The sequence below is a fragment of the Eptatretus burgeri genome, chromosome 1 (genome assembly GCF_056783735.1).
Source record: "Eptatretus burgeri isolate ZD-2024b chromosome 1, Ebu_testis_v1, whole genome shotgun sequence".
NCBI classification, from domain to species: Eukaryota; Metazoa; Chordata; class Myxini; order Myxiniformes; family Myxinidae; genus Eptatretus; species Eptatretus burgeri.
Window position 1 is genome coordinate 146,315,274 of NC_140961.1, and position 16,912 is coordinate 146,332,185.

Sequence of the window (16,912 nt, forward strand, 5' to 3'; positions counted from 1 at the left end):
CAATTTTACTTCACAGACGGCGCCGACAACACATGTACCCAAAACAAAAGAAAAAGAACCACCCTCAAGGATGAGGCGGGCCTGGGGCCGAGACCGGGTCGGGCCTACCCGTCTGATGATGAGACGTGGAGCGGCGGTGGCGCCTCAACTCCGCGGGCCTCGCGGACAGTGTCTGGTAGGGGGTGGGAAAGGGGCCCCCTTTGTCGCACTATCTCAGCGCGGGGGGAAACAGGAGGGGGTTGCTGATGCTCGGGGGAAGGAGGATATCACCCTGTCTCAGGTCCCGCGGCGAGCGTCTCCTCCTCGACCTCGGTCGCGTTGCTGGCCTCTCCCTGTGCAGCTCCCGGCACCGACGCGAGCACCCCCTCGTTCCCCTTCGCCGCCGTCACCTCTCCACAGCTCCGTCTACTCGCCCTCTCCGTCTCCTCTCTTGGCTCGTCCCAACTCTTCACTCTTGACTTCTCCCACTTCTTTCCAGCTCCACCGACGACTCTCCTGAACTCCGCACAACTGTCTTTACTGACGAACGCAGCCGTTTATATAAGCCCCGTGGCTTCGCTCTTTCACCCTTGACCCTTTGCCTCCGACCCTTCACCTCTCTAACTGGCTCCCCATTGGACCGAGGAAAAGTGGGCGTGAATGCTTTTTGATCCATGAATTTGCGTATAGCGTCCTCACTCCAACGCCCTGGAGGCGGGGCCAAATCGCCCCAGCTCGCCGATAGGATGGAACAGAAGTGGGCGTGAGTCGTTTTTGATCCGTTTTTCTCGGAAAGTCTGTGATGTTTCTGAACACGCTGCTCAGTGCGTGCCCTACACGAGTCCAGTATCGGTGCCCACAAGTGGCGTGGGAATGACGGTGATGCGATGGTGGCGAGTTGTGACAGTAAAGGTCGCGGCTGTTGTTGTGAAGCGGCGTTGTGGTTGGTGGTTGTTGTTGTGAAGCGGCGTTGTGGTTGGTGGTTGTTGTTGTGAAGCGGCGTTGTGGTTGGTGGTTGTTGTTGTGAAGCGGCGTTGTGGTTGGTGGTTGTTGTTAAGCGGCATTGTGGTTGGTGGTTGTTGTGTGACGGCTGTTGAGACGTGGTTGGTGGTGGTAGTAGTAATGGCGGCTGGTCCAAAATAAAGATAGTAAAAGAAAAACGGCTATCCTGAAGAGTCGCAGCCCGAGTGAATGACATTTATTCCCTCTAGACAACGGGTTTGGGCCTAACTACACATATACTTACAGAGATATCTCACCGAAGGGACCTGAATGGTGGTTTGCGAATTCCGTCAACCACAACACTACCCCCTCCCCTTTTTACAGACTCGTCCCGAGTCCTCAAATTTTCATGTGCCATCATGTGTAGTTTTCCCCTAGTACATTTTACCTACGGATCCCTGAGTGCGACATTCATGGTATTCGTGTCCCCAAAATAAATAACCTGAGGGCTGAGTAACTACCTAAACAAACTCACTCACACGGACGACTTAAATAAAATTGCCAGCGCTAAGACAAACATGCCGGGGGCGCACTCATATGTACAGTACAACTTAACCTTAACTTACAAATTTTACACTAAACCATGGCCCAGGATCAATGAACTCTGCAAAAAGAAAGCAGTTAGCAGGGAGCCAGGCTGCCCGCATGCAGTCTCTGGCTCAAACAATGCAGGTGACAGTGAACGTGGCCGGCTGCTCACACGCAGTCCAAGGCCTTCCCTTTTGAACTGAACGCAGTGAACCACAACGGTGCATGGGCTGCACAAATGCAGTCTCCGTGCCAGCTCAAGTGGCACACGCAATGAACACAACGAATGGATGGATGAATGGTTTGAACTGAACGCAGTGAACCACAACGGTGCATGGGCTGCACAAACGTAGTCTCCGTGCCAGCTCAAGTGGCACACGCAATGAACGCAACGAATGGATGGATGAACACAAACACGTTGCACGGGCCGCCACTGCAGGCCCGTGTTGTAGCTGCCAACAGGGCAGTTCTTGCAGCTTGCAAACTGTTGCCTTGATTCTGGCGCACATGGCAATGAACGGGGGGGGGGGGGGCAAAGCAAAAATTGAACGGGGCTGGTGAACAGGGGCAGTGGGCATGGCATGGCAAAGGCAGCAGGCAAACACAGCCCGCAGAAGAAGGCCGCTGCAGGCAAACACAGCCGGCAGATGAACTGGCCGGCACAGGCCTTGAAGAAAAACAGCCAGCCGGCAGATGAAGTGGGCCGGCACAGGCCTTGCAGCACAGCAGCTGCAGACGATCCAGCCGGCACAGGCCTCGCAGCAAAACAACAGCTGCCGATGAAGTTGGCCGGCACAGGCCTTGAAGAAAAACAGCCAGCCGGCAGATGAAGCTGGCCAGCCTTTGCCGTTCAGTGGAGGTTGGTGGAGGGAGTGCGGTGGTGCTGGCCACTCAGAAGGCGGGCTCGGACCTACCTACCTGTCTCCCTCCCACCTATCGCCTTTGCCTGTCACTGTACATACCCACTCCCTTAAATTGTCCAAAACCAATTTAGCCCCAACTTATTCTTTTTTATTTTTACTTCCCCACTATAAATCGTCCCCTAACCCCCTTTATCGTCCTTGTTCGGCTAACCTATCCTGTCACCGAGCCTACTCCCAACCCCTACGTTCCCTTCCCGGAGGGGAATAAGGGAGAGCTAGCGTCCTGTGTCGAGGCCCAACCTAAGCCTCAGGATGGCCTCCCCAGAGTTCAGCGATCTATAACCAAAGTGGGTCCAGCGGCCCACAACGAGAGCGAGGGGATGGATGGTGCGGAGGGGTACACTTCCTAATCTACCATATCCATTAACTGTTAAACTACCCCGGGGCTTTCAACAAGCGCCTCTCGCTTAAACTATTGGTTCTATAAACCCAGATTCCCGTCGCCTGTGTTGGTGTCCTCACAATTTCGGGCCTCGCCCCCCAATTTTCTTTCCGTGCCCTCACACAGTCTCATGGTTGGAACACGTGGTTCCCTTTTGGCAGGCACGACCCTCTGCCGATTCTCCCGCTATGGCACCCCCGGGCACTACACTGCCTCCGAGCCTACCAGCTCCCTAACACCGGGGAGTGCCTCCCATGGCACCTTCCCTGAAACGCACACGTGGCAGGCTGGCTTCCCAGGCCCCTTTCCGAGGGTCACCCGTGCCCACAACACTGCCCACGTGGCTAATGGCGCCCCGGGCCCCCGCACCAAGCAGGCGCACCCGTGCCCACTACGCTATCCCGGCCCCCCATGAGCCCATGGCCTACCACGGCCGACTAGCCTGGTGCCCGGGGTACCCACTCAGCGATACTCACTTTTCGCAGCCACGCTCCCAGCCCATCAACAGGGCTCCTGCACCCCTCCAAACGGGTTTCGAGCCTACATTCACACCAACAGCAAAACGACTTCCATATTTGTTAATTTGACGAACCCCCTAACTCACTTTATACTGACCCCGGGGGTCCCTTGGGCGGGAGTCACTCCTCCCCCCAATCACTCATCGCACCATGCATTCCCCATTCGCTCCACTCACACAGACCCGCTGGCCTCACTCACTCAACAAGCAGACGCTTCCACTTCACTCACCAACTCTTCAACACACACACCACTGAACTCTGCCATCCTCCTAACTACATCCCCTAACTAACTCGTGCTCCCACGTCGTCCCTTAAACTACAGCACGTTCCTTTTAACACTACGTAGCTAAGCTACGTCCCCACTACACATTCACAAGTCTGTCCATGTCTCCAAATAATCCCATAAATCAATTTCCCAACCTAAATCTCGCTACTATCCCTCTAACTAATCCATTCCACGGACTCCATGAGGACTTACCCCTGCCCCATGAAGTCGGTCTAACTAAGCTAACCCTTCCCCCTAACTAGTTTCCATCCTGTGCCCTGGTCAAGGGGGTCTTCCACCCCTTGCCCAGGAATCCTGTGCACCCGAAAGTGAGGCTTGCTGTTTTTTTTTTTTTTTTCCCATGCGCAGCACCAGCGCGGCAACTCGCAGCTCGCGCACTTTGCACCTGCCTGTGACGTCATGCAGCTGCACGTGTACCTCGTCCCTCCTTGGACGGTACCATCCGGCAGGGATACCCCACCTGCCGGATTCCAACCCCACGTGCAGCCATGACGTCACCGTGCGCATAAAAAAAAACACAAACCCCACGTCTCGAGGGGTTCCCCACGCGAACACATGTGTTTTGCCCGTTGGAGCTTAACACACACGATCGCGTGGAGAACCGTCCGGTCCAAATCCATTATCCTGCCTACACTTTGTCCGTCCGCGGGATCGGCAAATCCACCGCTGGCGTTTCCGGACCGGGACTTCACTCTCGCAAGCGAGCACGTGGGGGCCTCGTGCGTTGCACAGCACGGACCTCGTGCTCACTGCTGGGTGAACCCGGCACGGTCCCCGAAACAACTACAGCCGCTACTCGGCTTTCTTTCCTCACATGTCGCCGTCGTCGCCATTCGACCCACGCACACCTGCGTGTTACGACGCTCACACTCCATTCCATTACATTCACACCGGGAGACGCGGCTGCGTGCTCCCGCATGCCAACCGACATCTCCCTCACATACCGCTCTCTCACACACACGGTCTCCCTTGCATAAACCATACCACTCACACGCGCGGGGGCACTCACCCGCGGTGCCTCATCCACACACCGTTCCTCACTCACACACGCGGGGGCACTCACCCGCGGTGCCTCACTCATACACCGTTCCTCACTCACACACGCGGGGGCACTCAACCGCGGTGTCTCATCCACACACCGTGCCTCACTCACACACGCGGGGGCACTTAGCCGCGGTGCCTCATCCACACACAGCGTGCTGGGAAGCACAGACTCCGGCACAATCACCACCACCCCACTCACACACGGGGTCGCTTCCACACACGGGGACGCACTCACACCTTGCACCACACATACAGGGACAACCACACTGGGGATTCGTGTCCGCACAAGGGTCTCCGGGGCCTCTATACCCCCCAAGCTCTCCGTGCACCCGTTCGCAGCACTCCTCCCCTCAACCTCGCAAAGCACGACCGAACCCACCTGGTCGTGACTCACCTCAAGGGGGCATACTCCCTCCCCTCGTTCCTGGAGGAGGCTATCCCGCTGCTCGCACCGGGTCCCTGCACGGTCCGCGAGCTCACCCCCATTGTCCTCCACTACCTCCGTGTGTGTGTGTGCGTCACTTACCCCGTCTTCATCGTGTAGTCTTCCCTCTATCGTTCCCATCTCCCGTGTCTCTGCCAACTCTTCACCCTTTACCTCCCTTGTCTCAACTATCTTTATTTCCTTTGTCGTCACCTCGTGTCTCGTCTCACACGTTTTGGTCTCCCCATTTAATTTTTCCCTTTCGGTCATCGTCGCGACCCTCGCCCAACACGCCCCTCGAATTATTTTTTCACCCGCCTCCACCGCGGGCCTGTCAGCCGTTGCACCCCCTCCCAGCTCGTTCGTTCCTACACGTGGAGTCGCCATTTTGAGTTCCCTGCTAACGGCCTTCATGCCCGCCTGCAGGCATCGGCCCATGTTCTGCGTCTAACCCTGCAGCTCTTTCGTTTCTTCCTTCATTTGCTTGTTCATTCCTTTCATTTCGTTTTTCATTTCATTTGTATTTGTATCCATCTTTTCGTTCATGCCTTTCATTTCGTTTTTCATATTCGCAATTATCTTCGCTGTCATTTCCGCATACATTTTTGCCAGCATGGTGAATAGCTGGGCCATGTCGGGTGCGCTTGGGTGAGCCGTTTCGGCAGGGGTTGGGGAAGGGTTTTGGTGGAGAGGGGGAGGGGAGGTGTCATACACCGCGGCCGCTGCCGCACCCATTTCGGGCTCTGGGTTCAGTTGGGCGAGTTCGTTTTCCTGTACAACCAACATTTCCTGCACGGGGGTTTCATCCTGAGCCATGGATTCTACACATTCTACATCCATTTCTAATACCCCCGGCTCCCGCTCGCCTTGAGACGCCATCTTGCTTCTCTTAAAGGGTTAATTTGGCTCGCTCGTAATTTGGAGGGAATCGGGGGTCGCTCCTCTCACCCCTGGACCGATTCCCGTGAATTTAATTGGAGACAGGAGAGCACGTTTTCCCGTTCTCCGATACCAGTGCCGCGAGGAGGGCGATGAGTTTATATCGCACGACGTGACACCAGTGTTGCGGATTCGCGTCCGCCGGCGTGCGGACGGCCACGTAACTCGAATCGCGGCACGTCGCCCACCGGACGGACAATCCAGTCGTGACCCTCTCAGACTAGCGCCGGGAACCAGTCACGGGTGGACCTTTCGGTCTCACCACGATCGTGCCAATCGGCCCCCGCGTGGGATAGGGTTGCTCGCCAAATTCGACCTACCTAAGTACCCACACGGAGGGTAGACCGGGCGATCGCACCTCGCCGCAGGTCGACTTCAGACACGGGCCACTTTAAGCGACCCGTTCCGTACTATCGGGATAACCGAGCGGTGTTATTCGTCGGCCTCGACAGTTCGATTAATTATCGGGCGTTTTAGCTCACGACCAACCCTTTACGTGAAGCAAGATGGAGATTCAATGAAAGAAAAGACGAAGCGAAGCGGGAAAACAGTTCAACAATAAGCACATTTATTTCGCGATGAGCGGAAAGCACACATATACAATTCCACCAAAAGCACATGTAAAAGAAGAAGACAATGCAATATTACACAAAAAGCCAATGCAACAATGCAGATCTATCCGACTACCGAGCACACGGCAACACTTATACAATTTTACTTCACAGACGGCGCCGACAACACATGTACCCAAAACAAAAGAAAAAGAACCACCCTCAAGGATGAGGCGGGCCTGGGGCCGAGACCGGGTCGGGCCTACCCGTCTGATGATGAGACGCGGAGCGGCGGTGGCTCCTCAACTCCGCGGGCCTCGCGGACAGTGTCTGGTAGGGGGTGGGAAAGGGGCCCCCTTTGTCGCACTATCTCAGCGCGGGGGGAAACAGGAGGGGGTTGCTGATGCTCGGGGGAAGGAGGATATCACCCTGTCTCGGGTCCCGCAGCGAGCGTCTCCTCCTCGACCTCGGTCGCGTTGCTGGCCTCTCCCTGTGCAGCTCCCGGCACCGACGCGAGCACCCCCTCGTCCGCCTTCGCCGCCGTCACCTCTCCACAGCTCCGTCTACTCGCCCTCTCCGTCTCCTCTCTTGGCTCATCCCAACTCTTCACTCTTGACTTCTCCCACTTCTTTCCAGCTCCACCGACGACTCTCTTGAACTCCGCACAACTGTCTTTACTGACGAACGCAGCCGTTTATATAAGCCCCGTGGCTTCGCTCTTTCACCCTTGACCCTTTCCCTCCGACCCTTCACCTCTCTGACTGGCTCCCCATTGGACCGAGGAAAAGTGGGCGTGAATGCTTTTTGATCCATGAATTTGCATATAGCGTCCTCACTCCAACGCCCTGGAGGCGGGGCCAAATCGCCCCAGCTCGCCGATAGGACGGAACAGAAGTGGGCGTGAGTCGTTTTTGATCCGTTTTTCTCGGAAAGTCTGTGATGTTTCTGAACACGCTGCTCGGTGCGCGCCCTACACGAGTCCAGTATCGGTGCCCACAAGTGGCGTGGGAATGACGGTGATGCGATGGTGGCGAGTTGTGACGGTAAAGGTCGCGGCTGTTGTTGTGAAGCGGCGTTGTGGTTGGTGGTTGTTGTTGTGAAGCGGCGTTGTGGTTGGTGATTGTTGTTGTGAAGCGGCGTTGTGGTTGGTGGTTGTTGTGAAGCGGCGTTGTGGTTGGTGGTTGTTGTGTGACGGCTGTTGAGACGTGGTTGGTGGTGGTAGTAGTAATGGCGGCTGGTCCAAAATAAAGATAGTAAAAGAAAAACGGCTATCCTGAAGAGTCGCAGCCCGAGTGAATGACATTTATTCCCTCTAAACAACGGGTTTGGGCCTAACTACACATATACTTACAGAGATATCTCACCTAGGGGACCTGAATGGTGGTTTGCGAATTCCGTCAACCACAACAATATATTATCGTAACAAACATCATCCATCTCAAGTACACGCTGAAAATTATATCGTATTAGTTGTTTTTTTGTCTATTTTTTTTGGTTTGGACAATGGTGTTGGGCGTGCTGGAGTTCAAGGCTGAGGATTTTCATTGCCTCATCACCTTGGCCCATGGATTTGATGTATTCTTTCATTTAGCTGAAAGGCTTGCCAAGATTTGGGTGAGGTTGACTACTGTTCGGTCATCTGGGTCTCTGGCTCACAGGGCGGTTGAGGCTCTCTCTGATCATGAGAGGGTCATGACGGTCCCCCTCTACAATGAGAGTGTTTCTGATTATGAGGTGCAGTATTGGTTGTCCAGATATGTTGAAGTCTTGGTTTACCCAAAATGATCTGGGAATGTGTACCAGAACTTGCCAATATCCGGGTATAGAGGATGGTAGAGTGACCCATATCCCTCGTTAGAAAATCATTGGGATGGACTATGGGCAATTTTTTTTATGTCGGATAGCTGGAATTATGCAGCAGATGCGGGCAGCTGTGCCACCTAGTATTTGGGTCCAAATAACAATTTTGCTCTCAATGTGGCCAGCTGGGACATGTAAGCGAACACCACACCTCTCATTTATGGTGTAACCTTTATGGTTCACTGAGGCACACCTTCTGCCCCTGCCCACAGAGCTATGCTTGCAGGCTGAGTGTGTCCGTGGGTGGGGGTGGGGGCATTGCTCTGGATACGGGTATGGGTGTGGTCTCTCCCTTGCCAGTGTGTTGTCCCCCCTTCCAACAAAGGAGGTGGAACAGGAGGCAGAGCTGGGCTTGAAATAGAAGAGCGGGGAGGAGAGCAGGGAGGGGGCCACAGTCCCCTCACCCTAGGGAGTGCAGGACGTGGTTGTGGTTGCTTCGGGTGCCAAACCAACTGAATCATGATGGGAGAACATTATGGGAAAGGTGTTTGCTCTGGTGGCAGGGTCCAAGGGAATAACCTCCATTCAAGAGATCCCACTGCTGGGGTTTGAAAGTGATGGCTCCTCCTCCGAGGATGTGGGGATAGACACCGGAGAATGGACCTTGAACAAGCTTCTGAGGAGCGGCCTGGAGGGAAAAAGACCTCCTCCCCTGGGCAGAGCCCAACAGTGAAAGTATTGTCTATGAACTGTCTCGAAGAAAACTGTAGGGTGAAGAGCCCCCTGAGCAACAGATGGCCCATCCAGGACTGGGGCAAAAGAGGGACAGAATGCAGCATATTGCAGGGAGGTTTCCCCAAGTCTTCTCTCCCCAGTTATATCCCATTCTCGCTCGCCCCAAACCTCATTTTTTTCCCCCTATTTTTTTTTTTTTTACAGCAGACGCAATGGGGATTGAAAGGGTGGGCTGCATAAAGCAACCAAGGAAAGCCGTTTGTACCTGTCTCAATTTTGTCCATCGTACCTGGTCATGATAACGTTTACATTCAACCTCTTCTCTTCCTCTTTTGCCACTCCCATGTCCTCTGGTTGTGTTCTTTCCAAAGCCCATATCTACTGAGATTCTGAGAGTGAGTTCCTCACTCTCAGAGGTCCTGCTTGACTCTCAGAGTCTACAGGCAATTCAACCATCATTGAACCTTGATTATTATTATTATTATTTTTTATCCCTGCATGATTATGATGCATTTTTGCTCTCTCCAGCATAATAATTGATTATCCATTTTCACTAATCATAGAGTACTTCATCCTATTCATGCAATGAAAAGCCTGGCCTAACAGTAAAACAATTCAAAGGAAATCTGGCCTTTAGAAAAATGAAACCATTCGTTTATGGTTTACCTAATCCACTGATAATTACTCGGACAGCCAGGCTCATTGTACAAGTCAGAGCAAAACCGAGACAAACAGTGGAGATACTTTCACGTATCTTACAAATCCCATCCACTGGGCGTCCAATGAAGGCCACACTGCTGGCGAAGGAGCCAAACAAAAACAACAACAACAATGCATTAAGTTGGTTGCTCGAATATTTAACCACAGCCTTTTCTCGATACCAGATCATCAGAAACCCAACGGTGAGGGTGAGCACAAGACCTAGAATAGCAAAAGTCAGTAAAATTAGGGCAACTGGGTCGGTGAAAGCCAAAAATTCCTCAGGCATCGGCTCGCAACCATCTCGTATCTTATTGGACCAGAAGTATTGTTTACAATGATAGCACTCTTGGGAACCTGAAAAAGGAAATGCAAAAATCACTTCCTGTTTGAGAAAGCAGGAGATCATAATAGATAACATAAACTTAACATGCACACACAACTATATGTTATTAGAAACAGCAACCATGTTGGTTTGGTTAGCATGTGATGTTTAGTATTGTATTGAAGTGTAGAATACGTGGAATAATTAATAATACCTTATATGTTGAGGAAAACTGACCTGAATGTAAAGACATCACAATGAAATGCAATGGCCCATCAATCACATCTTCCTAGGGTAGCCTACAGACAATTCAACCATTATGATATTGTTGCAGCGATGTAAATGGACCTCCGAGCATTCAGAGATGCGTAGTAGTTCCCAGAATTTGTTATTTCATTAATTTTTCTGTCGAATAGTTTTCTTGCCCATTGTTTAGAGGAATCGGAGACCATTGCATTGTGTCGGTTTAGCTATGACTTTCCCCTTCATCTAACTAACAATCCATGCTCCATCGAACATTGTAGCCAGTATTCCGTGCACCCGCCAAACTGCACTCCTTGCCCAAACCTCTAATTCCCCATTCCGTCTTCACCCTTGTACTGTAATTCCCCATAATGCCCTTACCTCCAACCCCCTCCCCCCTCCCCCACCTCTCAAACCCCACAACCTCCACGGGAAACCTCCTTCGCTTAACCTAAAACCACCCACCTGTTCCTCCATCTCACATCCTTTGTCATTCCATCTCCCAACCTCCACCTTACACAATCCTCTTCAGAAACCAACCCCCACTTTTTAATAACCTCTACCATCTTCGAAGATGGATGGAGGTTACTGTTTTCACCCCTTTCTGTTTGTTTGTTTTTGAACAGTATTACGGAAAAACTCCTCGACGGATTTCGATGAAACTTGGTGGGGGGGGGGTGAGGTATGGTCCAAGGATCATGCCATTAAATTTTGGACTTGCCCCCCCCCCCCAAAAAAATTGTTAGAGAAATTTTTTTTTTTTTGCATTTCTACATGTTTTAAGTGATTTCCAACCCTCCCCCCCCTCAATTTCCCCCCCCCAAAAAAAAAATGGAGAATTTTTTTTTTTTTGCATTTCTACATGTTTTAAGTGATTTCCAACCCGCCCCCAAAAAAAATTGTTAGAGAATTTTTTTTTTTGCATTTCTCATGTTTTAAGTGATTTCCAACCCCCCCCAAAAAAATTGTTACCCCCCAAAAAAAGAATTTTTTTTGCATTTCTACATGTTTTAAGTGATTTCCAACCCCCCAAAAAATTGTTACCCCCCCAAAAAAAAAAATGTTTGAGAAAAAAATATCTTTTTGCATTTTTACGTTTGAAGTGATTTCCAACCCCCCCCCAAAAAAAAATTGTTACCCCCCCCAATTTTTTTTTTGCATTTCTACACGTTTTAAGTGATTTCCAACCCCCCCCCAAAAAAACTTGTATCCCGTACATTTCCCGAATATAGTGGTGGAATTTCCCCTTCATCGGACCAGCGCTTCTGGAGAAGATGTTTGAAGGTTTTAGGGTTTTTTCAAGATGGCCGCCAAACCATACTAGGCCGGTGTATACCTTGGTTAAAATAGTAGTACCATATCCCTGTGTTGTAAGAGGCGACCAGGGTTGCGTCAGGAAGGGCATCCGGCGTAAAACATGTGCCAAATCACTATGCGGATCACACGGATGATCCGCTGTGGCGACCCCTAACGGGAGCAGCTGAAAGAAGAAGAAGAATAAGAGATAGGGTGATGTTGTAGACACTGGGTAAAATAGTGGTAAAACCCAGAATTTTTTTATTATACACCTTTAATCCTCTTTAAATGTTTATTAAAAATCAATTCTAAATTTGAACACTCAAGAACACAAATCGCCTTCCTAATACTGACACAGATCTGGCCAATGGTATCAATAAGCAGTCCCTCTGGAGGACAGGGCACAATGTCAAGCAGTGAATACTTTAAATCACACAGCTCAAGAATCTAGTGAGTTTTTGCACATTCCTAAATGTTTTGTTCACTCAATATAATTCTCCAAAAGAAAAAGATAAGTTTAATGCTTTGGAAATTACACATTTCCTTCTGTATATATGGAGAAGGAGGGAGCATTGCCTTGCTTGCTGATGCTGATCCTGCTCACCAGATTCTCACAGCGAGGGAGTCTCGTGAGTGGAGGAGGCCAATGGACCGACCACATTCCTCGTGGTTGCAGCAGATTGATCAGCATCTCAAGGAGATGGGGATTGGCCAGGCATCTGCCTGGGTGATGGCCAAACGGAGGCCCTTGGGGTACCGGCGGAAAGTGGACACAGCGACGCGCTGCTCTGGTGCATGCTCCCATACCTGATCTGACCTGACTTGGCCTGCTTGCCAAAGTTGGTGGTTGCTGGCTAGCAATGTTTGCAAAAAATGCGATCATACAGACAGATGACAAATTGTATTTATTGAGAGAGATAGATTGGGGTTTTCACATGAAACATTAATATCAGCGAGCAGCCACTCAAATTTTGTAAGAAGAAGCTATGAGGGTATTTCATTTGGTGAATCAATGGGATACTTTATCCGTACCTGTTGTATTTGAGTATTTTCCATCGGCACAAGAGATGCAATCAAAACAGCAAAAGGGCCTCCCCTTTTGGGCAACCTTTCTTGTACCTGGAGTACACTCTTCAGAGCAAACTGACTGTGGAATCTGGAAAGAGAAGGATAACATCATGGATTACAAAGAACATTGAAGTTATACCATTACAATCAGAAAGAATCAAATGATCTGATGATCCAAGCAAATAATTCACTGGAATTTAATTATAAATCCACTGTACCTGTGTGCCATGGTTACCATTCCACAAAATGTTTTCCAACTGGACATCCAGCTGTTGCTTTGATGGGACGTTTGAATCATAACTTCCCACAGTTTTTACCACAATGCCTCCATTTCCATCTCTTTGCCAGTTTACGATCTCATAAAGAGCTGGTGGATCTCCATTGTCATCAAAGTGCATCATATCGTTGCCTTGACTTACAAAGCTTACTCGTTTCAGGTAGATTATTAGCTAGTCAATGATTATTAATCAAAAAGGGTGAAAACAAAAAACAAGGATCAATGTATGGCAATTTATGACGGAAAATCAAAAGTGCAAAAAATAACTCATGAATGTTCAGGAAATATTGTTTTTGTCATGATAGGACAGCAAAACCTCTTGACACTCATACATTATAATTTTGTGGCTACATCGTTCTGCTATTCATTGCATGATTCGTTAAAGTCAGTGAAAATCACACCATCAAGCATCCCAGGAGATGACGTGCTCCCTTTCCTCAGAGCTTGACAATAGGTGTCTTCTATCCCCGTGGAAACACTAGTATTTAAAACAATTAAATTACATCCGTCCTCATAGAAATGGTTGCTAATTCCAGCAATGAACTGGCGGTCTGCGTCGACGGTGAAAGATAATAAAAACAGGAGAATGAAATGGTTAAAGTAATCTGCCGCACAATATCATGAAGCACTGATGTTTCAGACCTTACCCTTAATCAGAGCAAACGAGTTTCCTGAGGATCACTGTGGTGTAACAAATATAATTCTTAATTCCAGCTTGTTCAAAGATTCAAAGACCTTGTGGTCTGCGTTGATGGCACAAGAGAATAAAACAGGAGATTTGGATTATCCGATGAGGGGAAAGGCCAAAAAACATCAGCACTTTGGGGTCTCTTACAGCGGATAACTTCAACCATTTTATTCTCCTGTTATTATCACTGTCCCAAGTTGACTCTGACCTGCTAATACCATGACCATCCTGTGAATATACAAGAAAACCCAAGGGAGAAATACTGACCTATCTCTACTATCAACTATGCAGTTCATGACTTGTGCCAAGAGGTAGATATATGTGTGAGTGAAAATACGATATGTGATTAACCCTTTCAAAATGCAGCAAAGATTACCCCCAAAACATTTCCAGAGAAAGTAAAATAATTATTTATGAATTTTTTTTTAAAACGTACACCAGACTCTATAGAAAATTTGCTAATGCCACTTTGTAGATTATTTTCATGATTCATGATAATTATCTGCAATAATTTTCAAAATCCAGGCCTGGTTATTGGAGATAACCAACCATTTTGAAACACTGCCATGCCGCTGCCCTTGGATATACTTCAGTGTAAGTATTAATATTTAGATGTAATATTATCAGAAATGTCCAGACATTTCCACATTTTCACAAGCTACAATTGGTTCTTATTAAAGAGAGTAAATTATAGGCTACTCACTTGCCATGGTTTAAAGTCCATTATACGAGCACAGGAATTATTTATGAATGGGCCCTTTCCTGGAACACAGGTTTGCAAGTCATTTAATCCATGTGCAACAGTGTACACAGCCATGTACGCATTGTACGTGTGACGGAGTTGGGAAACATCCGTGAAAAACGTGTTGATCTCCTGTAGGTTCTCTTTGCCTGAACAAGATCTCTTGTTATCAGTTATGTTTGTCACACTCCATGTGCAGCTGAATATAGATTCCCACAATTCCAGCAATAAATCATTCAATGACTTTTGAGGGAAGATATATGGTTCATCTTTGAGTATTCCCTGAGAATAAGTTAGGTTAGACAATTCATAAGCAAAGGCAGAAAAATTTACATTTACTTCAAAAATCACATGATGATTGTGGTGTAGATGATTCTAGAAAATCTCATGAAGAGATAACTTGTCAATGGCAATGTCAGATGTAAGAGAAAATCCGGATATGATCATCAGACAGCTCACTCTGAAATGTATTCCTTCACACCAATTAGTTTGTGAATATGCAATTATGCCAATCAATGATAAATTGAGAATCTGACTTGGGATATCAGTTTGTGGCTGAAAAGGGGTTCATCTTGCTCGATGAGTTAATTAGCTCTGACACCAAAGGTGAAGTTTCAAAAACTGCTATCAAATTGTTTGCACCCCTTTCTGTCTGTTTGTCTGCCTGTTTGTTTGTCTGTTTGTTTGTTTACAGGATATCTCAAGAAGTTATGGTTAGGTTCAGTGTGTGACAAGGACGAACTGATTCGATTTTGGTGAAGATCCGGATCCGGATCCGACTACTAGAATTTTTAAAGTGATTCTTCACCATTGAGAGATTGGGCCAAAAAACTATATATAGCACGATATCTCAAAAAAAATTGCAGACAGATTCGGATGACACTTGGTGGACAGGTTGGGATTTGACAAGGAAGAAATCATTCGATTTTGGTGAAGATCCATATCCAACTAGTAGAATTTTTAAAGTGATTCTTCACCAATGAGAGATGGGGCTAAAAATGATATTTAGCATGATATTTCAGAGTTGTAGACAGATTTGTACGAAACTTGGTGGACACGTTGAGTGTGTCGCAAGGACGAATTGTTTCGATTTTGGTGAAGATCCGAATCGGGATCTGGATACTGGAATTATTTACGTTTTTTAAGTGATTCTTCACCATTGAGAGATATGGCCTAAAACGATATAGTACTGTTCGCATGATATTTCAAAAATGTTGGAGGTATGTGCTCTACCGAGTGCCCTTCTAGTTTTCATTGGATTACTGGATGTAATAGTAACTGCAATTGCTCTAGCATCTTCAGATAATTTAAAGTTTTGTTTGAATAGATGGAAACTGATGAGAGTTTGAAGAGATGAAAATTTAAACAGATGGAAACTCTCTCCTTCACTTCCTTTATAGGCTTTGCTCGGTAATCTACCAAAGACCATCAGCTTTTACCTTCATTTTCATTTTCATCAGAAGTTTTTTTTTTCCAGTATCAAACAAGGATGCTTAACAAAGTGTTTGATTCCTGAATAAGCTATGGATGTCTAATCTCTATAATTTGTTTGAGAAGCATCAGAATGATAACTTACTTCATGATTGGAGTTTAATTTCCAGTTTGATGAACTCAAAATGAGTTCTTTCTTTTTTGTAATTCTTTTTGGTAAGATTGGTTTTAATTTCTTCAAAAATCCTTGGAGACCTGGAATCATGCCCCGCTTCCAGGCAACACCGATAGTACCGTACAGGGTATCAGCATAGCGTGGCACACTTATTAGAGGCGATGCTGCCCAAGGGGAGCTTGCTATCCATGTTTTACCGGAAATGTTCCTCCTCAAGAGTTCTTCAGCAAAGGGCACGTTGTCTTGTTCACTGGAATATATGATGATGCCTCTTGCCTTTGTTTCTGATACAATATCACCTTTTCAGTGAACAAAACAACATTTATATAGAAGAGGAAATACTCACAATTTCAAAGGCAAAAAGCATGATAACAACTTAATTTAAAAAAATCTTTATTCATGAAATAACAACATGAATTGCTAATGATTACCCATTACACATACCAAAGTATAAACACAAACCTTCACGGAAGAAAATCCTTCAGGAGGAGAAAACGTAACAATGTTTTGACCTCCACCACCAAAGATTACATTCTCATCCCTGTTTGTCTGTCTGTGAGTATAATATTTCAAAAAGTTATAGACAGATACAGATGAAACTTGGTGGACAGATTGTGTGTGTGTGTGTGTGTGTGTGTGTGTGTGTGTGTGTGTGTGTGTGTGTGTGTGTGTGTGTGTGTGTGTGTGTGTGTGTGTGTGTGTGTGTGTGTGTGTGTGTGTGTGTGTGTGACAAGGACAAATTGGTTCAATTTTTATGAATATCCGGAACCGTATACAATAATTTTATAGTGATATTTAAAGTGTGGGTAGGGATGAGTGCCTCGAGGGGAGGGGTGATGAGTTAAGTGTGGAGGGAA

The 16,912-nt window shown here is 48.0% G+C and overlaps 1 protein-coding gene across 2 annotated transcripts; it reads right to left on the bottom strand.

Moving 5' to 3' along the window:
• Positions 1–6,497: 6,497 nt before the first annotated feature.
• Positions 6,498–16,610, bottom strand: LOC147035703 (extracellular calcium-sensing receptor-like). Of its 2 annotated transcripts, XR_015049475.1 has the most exons (4): positions 16,026–16,610; positions 14,411–14,731; positions 12,707–13,191; positions 6,498–10,167 (listed from the first exon to the last, which is right to left on the bottom strand). XR_015049475.1 is itself a non-coding variant. In XM_085847005.1 (3 exons), exons 1-3 carry the CDS (start codon positions 16,143–16,145, stop codon positions 12,940–12,942), a joined length of 693 nt encoding a protein of 230 aa, XP_085703131.1. In that variant the 5' UTR covers positions 16,146–16,610; the 3' UTR covers positions 11,896–12,939. The 2 variants fall into 2 exon arrangements, 1 of the variants encoding a protein (XP_085703131.1); XM_085847005.1 differs by lacking the exon at positions 6,498–10,167 and having other exon boundaries at positions 11,896–13,191.
• Positions 16,611–16,912: the final 302 nt, after the last annotated feature.

Coding starts and splice junctions, on each gene's coding strand:
- LOC147035703 (XM_085847005.1), bottom strand. CDS start 16,145: ATGATTCCAGGTCTCCAAGGATTTTTGAAGAAATTAAAACCAATCTTA. Junction 14,732..16,025: donor AATTAAACTCCAATCATGAA/GTAAGTTATCAT, acceptor ACTTATTCTCAG/GGAATACTCAAAGATGAACC. Junction 13,192..14,410: donor TGGACTTTAAACCATGGCAA/GTGAGTAGCCTA, acceptor ATCATTGACTAG/CTAATAATCTACCTGAAACG.